The sequence below is a fragment of the Perognathus longimembris genome, chromosome 24 (assembly GCF_023159225.1).
Source record: "Perognathus longimembris pacificus isolate PPM17 chromosome 24, ASM2315922v1, whole genome shotgun sequence".
Lineage (NCBI taxonomy): Eukaryota > Metazoa > Chordata > Mammalia > Rodentia > Heteromyidae > Perognathus > Perognathus longimembris.
The window spans coordinates 27,394,370-27,408,875 of record NC_063184.1 but is presented as its reverse complement, the minus strand read 5'-3'; the positions used below and the strand labels follow the sequence as shown (position 1 = coordinate 27,408,875).

Genomic DNA, 14,506 nt, shown 5'->3' with positions numbered 1-14,506 from the left:
AAATGAAGGCCGGGATGAATTTCTCCGTGTGTGTGTGTGTGTGTGTGTGTGTGTGTGTGTGTGTGTGTGTTGGGGCTTGTACTTACAGCTTGAATGGCGTTCTTTACCTTTCTCTCTCAAGCTCTACCTCTTGAGCCACAAGTTCATCTACTTCTGGTTTTGTGGTGCTTCACTGGAGAGAAGAGACTCACAGACTGTCCTGCCCAGGCTGACTGTAAATCACCATCCTCAGGTCTCAGCCTCCTGAGTGGCTCAGATTACAGACGTGAGCCACGGGCACCTGGTCAAAGCTTGGGCTTTCGTTACTTAGGACATGCTAAGAGCTCTGACAGACCGGAGAAAGATGAGCCAAGAAGAGTGACACACGCCGATAGCCTCGGCTTCTTGGCAGCTAAAGTAGAGAATTCAGAGCCAGCTTGGGTTCCATCGTGAGGCTGTCAGAAAACGAAGAAATGAGTACAGAGAACAACGCCAGTTCTATTGAAGTGGCGCTGTGCGTTCTATGCTCGTGTGCTTTTTCTCGTTCTTGTGAGGTTAAGGCTGACTGGAATATACTTTCACCTGTCAACTATGTTTTTCACTTCTCCTAACTTTTGCATTCATGTCAGAATTTGATTATTCCGGGGCAGTCTCGGGGTTTGAACTCAGGACTTCCTGCTTGCATGCAGGCAAGTGCTCTACTCCTTGAGCCACGCCTCCCGCCCTTTTTGCTTTTAGTTGCTTGAGTAGGGTTCATTGTTGCCCGGGCCAAAAACAAGGGGGAGGAGGAGGAGGAGTTGACAATAGCAAAACTGCAGGCAGCAAACTCATTATATATGGTGAGTGACCTGCCTTTGGTTGGTGTGGAACTTTGCTTGATTCTTCTCCTTCCTTTCCAGAATGCCGCGTCCTCAAGTCCTCTTATGCTCGATCCTCAGCTGTTAAATATTCTGGATCCAAAAGTCCTGGGCCCTCTCGCCGCAGCAAATCTCCGGCTTCAGGTAGTTAACAGAAAACAAACAACAGATGGTTATGAAAGGGGGGGGGGCCCTCCTTCCGTTTCCTTCAATGTAGGAAGTCATTTTAGATGTCTCTGCCAGGCTCGGTGCTTCCAGGGTTCAGGAAAATGTCTCCATGGTGCAGTTTCTAACGCCAAATGTTTCTAGGCGTTCACGCACAATGAAACCAAAGGAGGATACTCTTAGGGGGAGGGTTGGTGAGGCACAGTGCCCACGGGCCTCTGAGCTGCTAAAATAAGAGTTATTCAAATGAAAACAGAGCAAAAACCAAAGGTTAGGCTCGTTTGCCAAAGGCGTGAAGTCTCTCCAGAGACTCTTAGGGTTTTGTTGTGACACATTTTTTAGATGATTGCTTCCTTACCTAATCTTTTCCTGGTATTCACACAGAACTTTGCATTTTGCCCACTGTCATACTGTGTTTTTGAATTTTGTGCTAAGTGATAGTGAATATTCATTTTCTTACCATTACTTCTTATTGGTGTGAAACACACACACACACACACACACACACACACTTGTATGCAGTTGAATACTTCCCTGAGCCATTTCTTCATCAAGGATAATACAGCAGCAATGCTTATTGCTGAAAACGAGTCTGACTTAGGAGTCAGACTCATTATTTATTGTCTTTCAGGTCTCAAGCTTGTTGCTTTGACATTTTTTTTAACAGTAAACGTATCCATAAATATCTCAGTGCACGGGCTCTCGGTGTTCACTTGCAGTAATGAGGATAATTGTGAGAAAGCCTGGGTCACGTAAAGTAGCACCATGCGGGCCAGCAGAGTCTAAACAGACGTGTGTGGTCATGGCGCCTCTGCCGATGCCACTGCCTCGCCTGCCCACGACACGTTGTTTAGCCTTCCCTTTGTGTGCGCGTGTAGACCTGCTGAATAACCACTCTCCTTGCTGTCTCCCCTTGCTCTGTGCATTTGCGTGTACAGTAAAGAGGGCTGGCCACTCCAGTGCCTATTCTACAGCCAAGTCCCCAGGTGAGCCAGGAGCCGTACAGCTTTGCCGCGCGGCTGGGTTTCTGTGCTTGTCTCGCTGCATTTTCTGTTCCCTGTCGCTCCATTTCCATGAGTGTTTCTGGCTTCTCCGGCGGACGGGTGTGGGTGTGCAGTAGGGAATGCTCCACCGTGCGCGGGCGTGTCAGCCTCCCGTGTCCGATCCAATCGCTGGTCGCGCGTGGGCAGGCTGTGCTCGGGATGTACACAGAGGCCCAGCGGGGACGCCGCCCACGGGGAGGTCTGGGTACTATTTGGCATTTTGGGAAAATTTGCTCTTCCTGAAAGGGACTAAAGCTTATGAACCATACACAAATGGACACAGACGCAACAGTACTTTCCTCCCTCACTCTCTTCCCTGGCCATGGGGGTGTTTAGGACTTAGAATCCAAAATACTTTTATGGTGGATCATGCCTATAATCGTAGCTACTCAGGAGGTTGAGGTCTGAGGATCGCAGTTCAACTCCAGTCTGTGAGGTTCTTGTCTCCAGTTAGCCACCGGAAAACCAGAAGTGGCTCTATGGCTCAGAGTGGTAGTACACTAGCCCTGAGCAAAATTACTCAGGGACAGCACCCAGGCCCTGAGTTCAAGCCCCACAACTGACAAAAACCAAAACAACAAAAGAAGCCCTTTTATGATAATCTAGGCTGAAGAAGGAGTATGAAGTGTTTCCTGTACCTGCAAGAAGACAACACTGTTCTCCTTTTCATTTTCACACAATTATTTTCATAAAGCGGGAGACCCCACGTTCTTGCCCTCTAAATTTATGACAGTTGACACCGTGTCTTTAACTAAAGGTAACCCTCTGCCATTGACCTTTACATTGTATTAGGCTCTCTATAAATTACCTTGAATCTGGGAAAATGAATACAGGAAAATTGGGCGAATACAATGAATGCCCTGAAAGTATTCTGTGACAGGTTTAGTTTTGGTCACATTCCTAGCTTTTGTTTTAAGTGATAGTTCTACAGATTTTTTTTTACATCAATAAAATGATTAACTAAATGGAGAGAGATTTAAGAATTAGGTATGATTAATTCAAGATTATTCTCCTGAGGTCCAAGGGGACAGTTACCATGCTGGGCTTGCATATTTGACCTCTTAGCCAACCGTGTCCAGACAGAGCTTAAGAAATCTATCAATACTTCTTTTTAAGTTAAATTGGGGATGCTTAAGGACTGCTTAAGGAATATCATAGCATTCCAGCATGTGAAGTTTCCGCAGAAATCCCTATGTGGATGGAGTAGGCCTCAAACTCAGAAGTAAAAGTTGGGAGATTTTGAAATCACATCTCCGAAAGCAAATGGCTGTCCTAAGAGGTCAGCTCGAGACGCGCTCAGTTCTGCTTCGACTTCGCTGTGATTCTGGAGAACGTTACTCTATTTCTGCAGTATCTTGCTTCCCATTCCCTGCCACCAAGAGGGAGCAGAGTCGTTGCTAGAAGCCACTACCATGGACATGACTTGCTTTTACAGACTGCATTAGCTGCGGTGTCCTTAAAACTATTTGCAAGTTACCAGGAGTCTGGAAATGGAGGTGCACACCTGTAACCCCCGCTATCCTGAAGGCTGAATGGGGGCAGCTATTGAACCGTGCAGTACATAGCAAGTCCTTGTTTTAAAAAGGGAGGTGGGGGGGGTGGGGAGGTGGAGAGAAAGGACCAGAAATCAAGAGATTTCAAGTATCACTGTTAACTTCATACTGTGTCTCGATATTAGAACAAGCACTGCGTTGACTGAAGTCTCAGGGAGACCTCTAAATCCTCCCACTAAGCTCTGTCAGAACCTCCAGATGTACGTCGCACCCATGAATGGGTAGAGCTACCATAATTTGAAACATCCGCATGCGAGGCTCCTAACTCGGGAGCCACTATGACAGAAAGTATTCAGAGCCGACTATGGGAGATGGTGGGTGGTCAGCTCCCACCTTCCTGTGGCCCGCAGGGGTGGGGGGACGGGGTGATTCACCCGACACCTCTCAGCATCCCACTGAGCCTCCCCACAGTCCAAGGAAGTGCCTCAGCCAGTGAAATTGGGACTACTTCTTCTAGAAGCTTCCAGGTGCTCTGGGACGCAGAGAGGGTGCCGCAGGACTGGGCCCTCCTCGGGAGGAGGGGGCTCGGGGGAAGGAGACGGGCACCCAGCCAGCAGCGCGAGTTGAGCGGTAGGGTTGGCAGTGAGGGGTGGGTGGGTGGGTGGGGTTCTAGGGAGAAGGCTACGGGGCAGAAGCAGCCGCGTGAAGATCCCGGCGTCCTTGGTCGCCTTTGCTCTCTGTGCTGTGTCTGAGAGCAGCGTGAGGTTTCCAGCAACATCGGGCAGGCGGTGCGGGTGCAGGTTTCCCTCCGGCCCCGCCGCCCGTGTCCCACAGCTGATGTCACCCAGCTCGCGTGGGCTGCCCCGGGCTCCTGTTGGTGGTGTGCGTGGTCCGGGCGAATGCGTGGCCACGTGCATCTGCCTTCGGGGCAGCAGGCAGCGCCGTGTCGCCCTCTTAAAAATCTTCCGCGCCCTACCTTCGAATGAGAAGTAGCTCCCGTTGAAATGAACGTAAGAACGAAGGAATCGCTTCCCTGTGTCTCTCACGAATCGTGTGACACCCGCGGCTGCACGGCTCTTCTAAGTACCTCGTGTATTTGTTAGGTTTAAAAAAAATCTAAATAACGTGAGAGGTTTAGAGTTAGAAGAGTTAAAGCTTTTTGACTTTAAGAAATAACTGTGGACGTCATGTTCACTGAATTCTTCAATGAGCAGTAAACAGATGTGAATTTGTAAACACAGAAATCCCTGTTTATCCAATTATAAATATTTCTTGAACACCTTCCTTCTACCAAGAATGGGTGTTGGCGTTTTGGGTGAGCTACACAAGGCCTTTCACTCTGCATTTTGTTTTCTATTCTCATCAGCGCTATGAAATAGTAGATGTATGTTCCCTTGTGTTTAAGGAAACATCATTTCATAAGGGTGAATGGCAGTTCTCATCTACTTTGGGGAAAAACAACTTAGAAGATTGAGAGAGACATTGTAAATATTCATTAGAGAAGAAAAATATACACTGAGCATAGATTAGCTTCCAGCTCTGAAATCGCTACGGAAATAGGTCTAGGTGATACAATTGGAAATGAGCGTGAATCCTGTTGTAACAGAAATATGTGATCAGGATTCTGTCCAACAGAGGATCCGAATTATTAACCTTCTAAACACTTGGGCCCTGTTCTTCCTACCCAAGAATCGAATTTGAACTTGCAACTGAAGAAACTTATGGAGGTTTGGAAAAGGTATATTAAAAAAAAACTAGGGGCTGGGGATATAGCCTAGTGGCAAGAGTGCCTGCCTCGGATACACGAGGCCCTAGGTTCGATTCCCCAGCACCACATATACAGAAAACGGCCAGAAGCGGCGCTGTGGCTCAGGTGGCAGAGTGCTAGCCTTGAGCGGGAAGAAGCCAGGGATAGTGCTCAGGCCCTGAGTCCAAGGCCCAGGACTGGCCAAAAAAAAAAAAAAAAAACTAGGAAATTTTGCTAAGCAAAGCAGAAATTAAGATGTAAAGAAAATGAAATGAAAGGCTTAGTAATAATTAGCTCAGGTGAAAAGGAAGTTGAACACTTTTTTTTTTTTTTTTTTTTTTTGCCAGTCCTGGGGCTTGGACTCAGGGCCTGAGCACTGTCCCTGGCTTCTTTATGCTCAAGGCTAGCACTCTGCCACTTGAGCCACAGTGCCCCTTCTGGCCATTTTCTGTATATGTGGTGCTGGGGAATTGAACCCAGGGCCTCATGTATACGAGGCAAGTGCTCTTGCCACTAGGCCATATCCCCAGCCCCTATATACATCTTTTTAAGGTCCAGCTTTATGTAATTTCAGAATTATAAGTCTCAGCATATTATTAGATTGAAAAACTCTTAATTCCAAAATAGAAATAACATCACTTTTTTTTTTTTTTTTTGGCCAGTCCTGGGGCTTGGACTCAGGGCCTGAGCACTGTCCCTGGCTTCTTTTTTGCTCAAGGCTAGCACTCTGCCACTTGAGCCACAGTGCCCCTTCTGGCCATTTTCTGTATATGTGGTGCTGGGGAATTGAACCCAGGGCCTCATGTATACGAGGCAAGCGCTCTTGCCACTAGGCCATATTCCCAGCCCCAGCCCAACACTTTTTAACTATCATTTTGAGTGTACTTAGAGGATAAGGAAGGACCCCAGGTAGAACACGGGCTAGTACAAATGAGCTTCTACATTCAGTACACCTCCAAACCAAACAAAAAGAACATAATATGCAGACAAACAAAGAAATGCATCTGGACTGTGGCGTAGTTGGTTTGGGAGAATCATAGTACAATTTGGTCAGCTGGGCCCTGGTGGTTCACACCTGGAATCCTAGCTACTCAGGAGGCTGAGGTCTGAGGATTGTAGTTCAAAGCCAGCCCAGGGAAGAAAGTCTGTGAACCTCCTATCTCCAGTTAAACACTTGAAAACCAGAAGTGGAGCTGTGGCTCCAAGCGGTAGAGTGTTAGCATTGAGTAAAAAAGCTTAGGGATAGCGCCCAGGCCCTGAGTTCAAGCCCCAGGACCAACCAAAAACAAACAAACAAACAGAAACATCTTGGTCATTCAGGGTGGTATGTATACACACAAAGATAGTGATATTGGAGGGTACTGAGGCTATGGAAAAGCCTTCATCACAAAGCAAACATAGCAGCCAGTCATTTCTGTACCTCTCCGGCAGGCAGATTGTATGAACACGTTCCCACCACTAATTCCATAGTGTTGTATCTATTTGCTTATGTCATTGTTTGCAAATGATTACTGAGAGTCATTTTAATTTCACTCCGCGTTTGACTTTTTTTTTTTGGTCTGCACCGCAGTAAGATACATCATTTCTGCTTTTCTGCTGACTTGCCATCCGCTTGGAGCTTTCAGTGAACCACAGTCCCCTTGGAGCTGCCTCATGCATGGGCTTTGTGTGTGTGTTTATCAAGTCTGGTGGCTTGGGGGTTTTGATGATCCGTCTCTTTTGTTGTCAGTTAACGGAACTCCCAGCAGTCAACTCTCCACTCCAAAGTCCACGAAATCCTCCAGCTCTTCTCCAACGAGCCCAGGAAGCTTCCGGGGATCCAAGGTATGAGTTAGGGCACACCGTTGTTTTTGCGTGACTTGGTTGTTTTGAATTCTGAAGTCTTAACAGTTTGATTTGTTTATGGGAGTGGGGGCGTGAGTACGGTTTCAACTTTTACAAATAGCTCATAGCTATAAGAAGGAACGTCCCTGGTCCTTTGCCATAAAGAAAATGGAAATGCGCGTTACAACTACACTGAGGTGTATCTCTTTGAATCGTCAAGAAAAGAAACAGTTGCTGGTGAGAATGCAGGGAAAAAGAAACTTTTACATGCTGTTGAGGAAGAATGTAAACCAATGCAACTGCTATGGAATTCGGTATGGAGACTCTTCAAAATAGAAAGCTTTCTAGAAACAGACCTACCTTATGATCTCCTCAACTGGACATTACCTAAAGGGGTAGAAATCAACACAGGAGAAAACACTCATGTTTATTGCCCCACTTTTCATAATAGGCAAATGGCAGAATAGGCCCAGGTACCCAACGACAGATGAATGGATAAAGGTGGTACGTCTACACCATGGAAGATAAAAATCATGTCATTTGAAGGAAAATGGGTGGAATTGTAGCACAGCATGTTAACCTAGACAGAGGCCAAGTTGAAAAAGTCAAATGCTGCCTATTTTAATGCATAATCAGAAGCTAAACCTGAAAGACATATGAATCGTGAACATGTACTTGTGTACATGCACCTACATAAATAAATTTATATATACATGCGCGTGTGTACGTATACATGCATGTAGTGCATAGGAGAATGAGGGGAAGGGAAGAGGAGAAAGGAACCGATGGAGGGCGACGGATTTCAAATACAATGCAACTGTGTGGGGAGATAGCGTAAGGGACCTCAGTTAAAGCGGTTCAGGGGATGGCAGGGGAAGACAAAGCAGTACACAGAGTCTACTGAGCCAAGTATATTATATGCACATCCACAATATCATGGTAAAACTCAGTGCAATGATTATATCCAAAAAATAGCAAGCAAGTGCGACAGGCTACCGGGGCGGGCGGGGGGGGGGGGGGGAGGGGAGACCAGAGAGGGAAGGGGGCGGGTGATTACAGTCGATGAACAAGTATGAATATAGTGCATGCAAAAAAAGAAAAACAGATCCTGTACTCATTCTAGTCAGAACAGTTTGCCTTGGCCAAAGCCTCGAGACAACACCATCAAAGCTCTTTCCACATCTTCCTCCGAGTCACGCTTTTCACGTGGCTAGCTACATTTGGCTTTGTTGAAGTCTCATGGGGTGCCATTGCCGAGACCGCGGCTTCGTGCCTGGACAGTTGCTGTTTCCAGAAAGTGCACAGTAACCCTGTGCCCACAGCCCCCTCACTGACCTTTACGATGACAAATGACCTTGTTGCTGAAACTTCAGGAAAACCGTATCTCTTCTATGCTAGGGCTCGTGGCTTGCTTCTCGTACCACGAGAGAAACATGTGCCATCTGTTGAGCAACATGAGCTCCCCGTTAAGGAGGCGTGGTCTTTCGTGGCCCACCCCACAAATTCACCAGCTGAGCACTGCCGGCATTGTGAACAGCTGTAAGACCGTCTCCATTGGCCTTTCTCTCGTTGGGTGAATATGGATTATGGACTTTTACAGGACCTGTGGAATTCCGGGATTATAGCTGAGTTACAAAGGAAGCAGAGGAGGAGGCAGAAATAGCAGCTAGGGAGTCTGTTCCTTCTCCTCTCACATTAAGGCTGATTTCAGATTGCCGAAATTTTGCCTTCACTATTAGTGGCTACATGAGTCTCTACACCACTGACTTCTCCCGCGGGTCTTGCCTTGTGGAAATCCCGTCTCATTACAGTTCTCAGCAATCTGCGGTGCCTCTGTTTTCAAGCAGGTTTGCAGCTGACTTACTTGCATGTGCTAAGCACCCTCATTTTGATGTCCTTGTGTTGCTCTAGTCAGCATCTGTCCATGTTTGAGTCACTGTGTCTATTCAGTGGCATTTCAAATAAAGAATTACAGATAATTGCTATGCATTAGTGCTATGCTTTTTCCTTCCCCTTCATTTAAAATAGCTTATTAAGATCAATTAAGAGGGGATGTCTGACGATGAAAGACTGCTTTTTACGGGCAGGAACTATTTATCCTAGCTAGTTGCATTAATGGCCTTGGAGATAGGTAATCTCTACCCAACCCATCAGAGAATTGACAGGAGCAAGCAAACCACACTCACGGCTCTGTGTGTCGGGACTCGGCTTTGGGGGACCCTGGGTTTTTACTATCTGAGTTTTATTCACTCAGGGAGATTAAGCTGAGTGCATGTAAAAGGAAAGAAGAAAAGGATGTTCAGTCCCCACTTCCCATCTTAGGTCCAATTTCTGACCGTTATATTCTGGTAGAGCCATTGAAAGAACTAAAAGATAAAAATAAGGCTCTGTGTATGACATTTACGCTCTGATGATGGAATCTAAAGGTCACTTTGGTTTGCTGTTTGAAAACGATACCAGGGCTGGGTAAAATAGCTCACCTCTATAGTCCCGGCTACACAGGAGTTAGGGGTGAGGAGGATCTTGATTTGGAACCACCCTGGGGAAAGCAGTAAGACCCCGTTGCAATAAATGAGCAGAGTGGGGTTGTAAATGCATTTTCCAACCCGATTCCTAACCTATGCATGACTATATTAGGAAGAGAGTGTGCCTCACACGGGTCTGGGTCTCCTAGGAGGTGGTACCTGGGTGGCGTTGGCCTGGGCTCTGTGATCGACGGAGGCCTGACGGGAAGGGAAGATGGGCTTCCAGAGTGGGTCTTTCCTTGGCTGGTAGGCGAATGCTGACAGTTAGCACCAGACTTGGGGTCCCCATGCACCCAGACATCCTGACGGACCTTCCCGGGTGATCTGGAAGAGGGAGGACCGCGCAGGAGCACCTGCTGCTAGGACCAGACGTCAGAGGCCGGCCTCCGTGCTCCTGTCAGGACTCGGACTGGCTCCTCTCGCGGCCCACGCAGGGAGAGCGCCAAGAAATCCAGAAGGGAGGCTGGGGGGGGGGCATGTGTGAGTCAGCCCGCCCCGCCAACTTCATCCCCCTTTCACCCACCAGCCACCCCAGTCCCTACCTCAGGATGACCCCCCCTACTCCTCCCCCCTCCCCCGCACGGAAGGTCACTGAGCTCTCCTCCCCCTCCCCTTCATCACCGTCTCTCCCCTGGCCTTCTGTTTGTCAGTCTGATCTCTCCCTGTCTGTCCGTGCTTCTGTTTTCCTCTTCGAAGGCGGGAGTCACCCCCCCCCCCCCCGCCTCTGAGTCCTCCTCGCCCCCTCCCCCTCCCCCCTTGACCTTGCCCGTGACCTCTTTCCTCTGCGTCCCTCCAGTCTGGCTGGGAAGTGTCCCCGGCAGGAATGCTCATTCCGCCTCCATCCCCCCCCCCCCCCCCCGTGTTCTTGGGGACACAGAGGCAGGCACGAGTCCTAAATGTGTCATTGGCTGCCGGGCGGACGAAGCAAGCGCCCCGAGCTCTCATCCATCACCCGCCTCTCAAGCGAAGACTTTTTTTTTAGGCGGTCGTAACGTAGGGCGTCCGAGTCACCGGCGCGTCCGCGGGCCTCGGGGTTCGGGGGGTGGGGGGTGTCTGTGCCCAGGGCGTCTTGTTGGCCGGGTGACATCCTGAGATGATAAAGCGTGTGAGGCGCGGATGCGGCTCTGGGGGGGTCCCCGGGGTCCGAGCGCGCGTGCAGATTTGCGAGGTGCCACTCGTCGGGATTGGCGGAGCGGCCTGCGCGCTGCGACCCCGTGACCTTGGCCTCGGCCTTCCCGGCCTGTGGAGTCCGCTTCCCCCTGCTCGCGTCCGCGCCGCCCTGGAGCTCCGGCTGCTCCGTCACAGTGCAAACCGGTGAATGGTTCTCAGGACGAAGCAGCTGAACGCTTAGGCTCTTTTCCTTGCCCCCCCGATCTTTGATATTGTGGGGTGGTAACATCACCGCGCACAATGGATTTTTGTTAGACACAAAAACAAAGGGATGCGAGGCAGAGAAGAAAGAAGAAGAGGAAGCGAAGAAGGCAAGTTTAGAAGACTAAACAAATCACAGTCAAGTATTTCAAATGATGAGACGTGCCATGTCGGGTGATACAATCGATCCTTACAACGTGCAAGTGATAGAGCTTGCTCTTCCTAAACGTGTTTCTAACCCAACGTAAGTCTATTAACGAGCACTACCCAGAGAACTTGAGGGGTTTTTCATTATGGGGCTTGAACTCAGGACCTGGGCTCTGTTCCTGAACTCTCTTGCTCGAGGCTAGAACTCTACCATTTTAAGTGACAGCGCCACTTCATGTTTTCTGGTGGTTCATCGGAGATAAGAGTCTCATGGCCTTTCCCGCCCGGGCTGGCTTTGAACCACGAGCCTTAGATCTCAGCCTCCTGAGTAGCTAGGATGACAGGTGCGAGGCTCTGGCGCCAGGCAGAATCCGTCTTTTCTAAGAAGAGTTTTCTGAACTGTTTGTGTAAGGGAAGGCTGAGTCAATTTGAATGTCGTGGGACCATTTTGATCAGCAAGTAACACCCTTCCCTTCACACAGTAGCCTTTAAAGTCTTCTCCCCCGGCCTTGTGAGATTGGACAGTGTAAGCACAGCCGAAAAGCCCCTGGGCTACAGTCAGACCTGGGTTTGAATTCCGAGTCCACGTGTGCTCGGTGTTCAGCGAAGCTGTGTAGCATCTCTGTGCTTTGGTTTCTTCACTGCTCAGTGCAGATGATGGTGGCAATAGCTAATTTGTTCACGTAAAGTCTTCATCTTAGGACTTGCACAAAGTAGTCACTCAATAAACCACTCAGGTGCTGGTTTCATTTTCTTACTAAAGGAAGGGTGTTCTGTGGCTGTAGATGACTTGGGAGACAGAGAGAACTCATGGTAGCTAGACAATTACAGTTGCTTTTAGAAGCCTCTGCCACAGACGTTGACAACCAGGGCTGTTGTGTTAGCTCATTGTGGGTGTTTTAAAAATGCCAGTACCTGGCTGGGTACTGCAGCTGTAGGATTACCCTCGTAATTATAGCTACGTGGAAAGTAGAGATTGGAAAGGTTACAGTTCAAAGCCAGCCAAGCAAAAAGTTAGTGAGAACCATCTCACCCAATAGCTGGGAATGGTGGCAGATAGGTAAGAGGATTATGGTCCCAGGCTGTCCACTGGCAAAACCAAGAGACTCCACTTGAAACACAAATAAAAAGCAAAAACGGATGAGGATTTCACTCAAGTGATAGAGTCACACACACACACACACACACACACACACACACACACGCCTGGTGATAGAACTTCCCAGGACTTTCTAGGTGATTTTAGTATGCAGCTACATGGAAAGACTGCAACCTTGATTGTAGTAAATAGTGTTATTTTGACACCAACACCATATTTGATTTCTCCGGTGCTAGTTAATCCTTGAGTCAGTAAGAGAGCAATTCTCTTACCAGGGACAGGAAAGCACAAGATCTTTTTTTTTCCCAAGAAAACTTTGAATTGTGTCCTCGCTGCTCATTTGCATATTTCCCAGGGTTCCCGGGGGGGCCTGGCTGCCGTTCACTGAGAGGCACTTCCTGTTTTCAGTGATCATATTCCAGGCCATGGGGAAACCCACCTTTGCTTCTGCTTCTCAAGAGCTCAGCTTCGTTGCTCACTGCGTGGCGAGAGGACATTGTTGACACTGGGCCCTCATAATTCAGCTCTGCCTCCTGGTTCTTCCAGCCCCTGCCTTGTTGAGAGGAAATGAGTCAGAACTCAGAGCTCCTGGGTTGCATCTTGGCCCAGAAGAGAGATAAAGATGAGACATTGCTTCAGAACATTTTGCTGCTGTCCCTCCTCACCCCTTCTAGTTTCAGTAACCTGCCCATCACCCTGCGGACAGGGTCTGCAGAAGGAACCTGGTGAGGAATTCACCAATCACAATGGTGTAGGACCTGACCAATAAAATGGTACCTTCCAAAAACATCTCATTACAATAGAGGCAACCAAGCAGGACACAGCCCAGCGCCTAAGAATAGATGAGTCCCTTCTGTTTCAGTGCCTCGATAAAGAAGACAAAACCAGTCAGGAATTGTATATACTACAAATTTAAGAAGACTGAGGGAGGGAAGAGGTGGGAGGGACGGGTGAGAATATTGAAAGGGGTGACATTGACCAAGATGCTTTGTGTTCATAAACTGTCTGTTAAATAGCGACTCCTTTGTACGGCTACTTAAATATACTAAAAAGAAAAACTCAGTGAATATTAAGATGGATTATCAGTTAGGTTTAACAGTTGGGCAGTTAGATGGTTGAACTCTGAAGAGCCAGGTGTGCAATTTGAAGCTATTAGACACACACACACACACACACACGCATACACACACATATATTTGTAGGCCTTATGTTACCTCTAATAAATACTTTGTTCAGCTGTGATGCCTTAAAGCCTCTTTTTTGTTTCATGGGAGTAAAAAGTAATACAGCGTTATCAAAACGTGAAAGTAACAACTTGCCAATTTTCTAGAAACGGATCTGAATTGGGCATGATTCCAGTGGCAAGCATGAAATGCCTTGAGTTCAAGCCCTAGTACAACACAATGAAAAAAAAAAAAGAAAGAAAATATGTCTAAGAAAGAAAGAAATGCATTACATGTGTATGTTATTATGCATAAGGGAAGATATAAGGAAGGGTGTGTCTCCCCTATTTCTGCACTAATACCTTTCTACATTCCATAAACATTTCCTGCCCTTCAGGGATCGGGAAGCTTAAGCTGTGTTAAGTGTGTCCTGATGCATGTCTGCTCCTTCCTTCTGCAGATTTCGACACATGGTAGATCTTCCTCCAATGTGAATGGCGGACTTGAACTTGATCGCTGCATGAGTCCCGAAGGTAGTTGTCAATCTGATCTTTCCTTCTGTATAGGAAATCAGCCGTGTGAATTTTGGTCTCCACCCGACCTATTGAGTCACAGCCCCAAACAAGGATGTGACCATAGCACCTGCTAGCCACCTTGTTGTTAGTGAATGACAGGAGGGGCTCCATTTCGAGACAGGTGCCACCTCATTGTTACGAATCAAGTTATCATCATGTTTCAAATCTTATATTATGCTTCCTTTGTTTTTCCTTAGTGATGATTTGTTCACAATTCTTTTTATTGTTGTTAGTGGTGGTCGTGGGGCTTGAACTCGGGGCCTGGGCGCTGTCCCTGAGCTCTTCATCTCAAGGCTAGTAGTGCTCTGCCACTTGAACCACAGCACCATTTGTGGTTTTTTGGTGGTTAATTAGAGATAAGTCCCATGGATTTTCCTTCCCCGGGCTGGCTTTGAACTGTGATCCTCAGAGCTCAGCCTCCTGAGTAGCTAGGATTACAGGCGTGAGCCACCAGTGCATGGCTCATAATTCTTAAATGTATTTCCTTTGACTCCATTAGATAACACAGATACCTGTCT

General features: G+C 47.8%; 1 protein-coding gene across 1 annotated transcript in view; it reads left to right on the top strand.

The window, feature by feature from the left end:
• Positions 1 to 14,506, top strand: part of Dclk2 (doublecortin like kinase 2) — a 74,208-nt gene that overhangs the window by 44,291 nt on the left and 15,411 nt on the right. Inside the window, 3 exon segments of the mRNA XM_048333589.1 lie at positions 879 to 980; positions 7,014 to 7,108; positions 13,874 to 13,946. Coding sequence (XP_048189546.1) covers positions 879 to 980; positions 7,014 to 7,108; positions 13,874 to 13,946 — 270 coding nt within the window.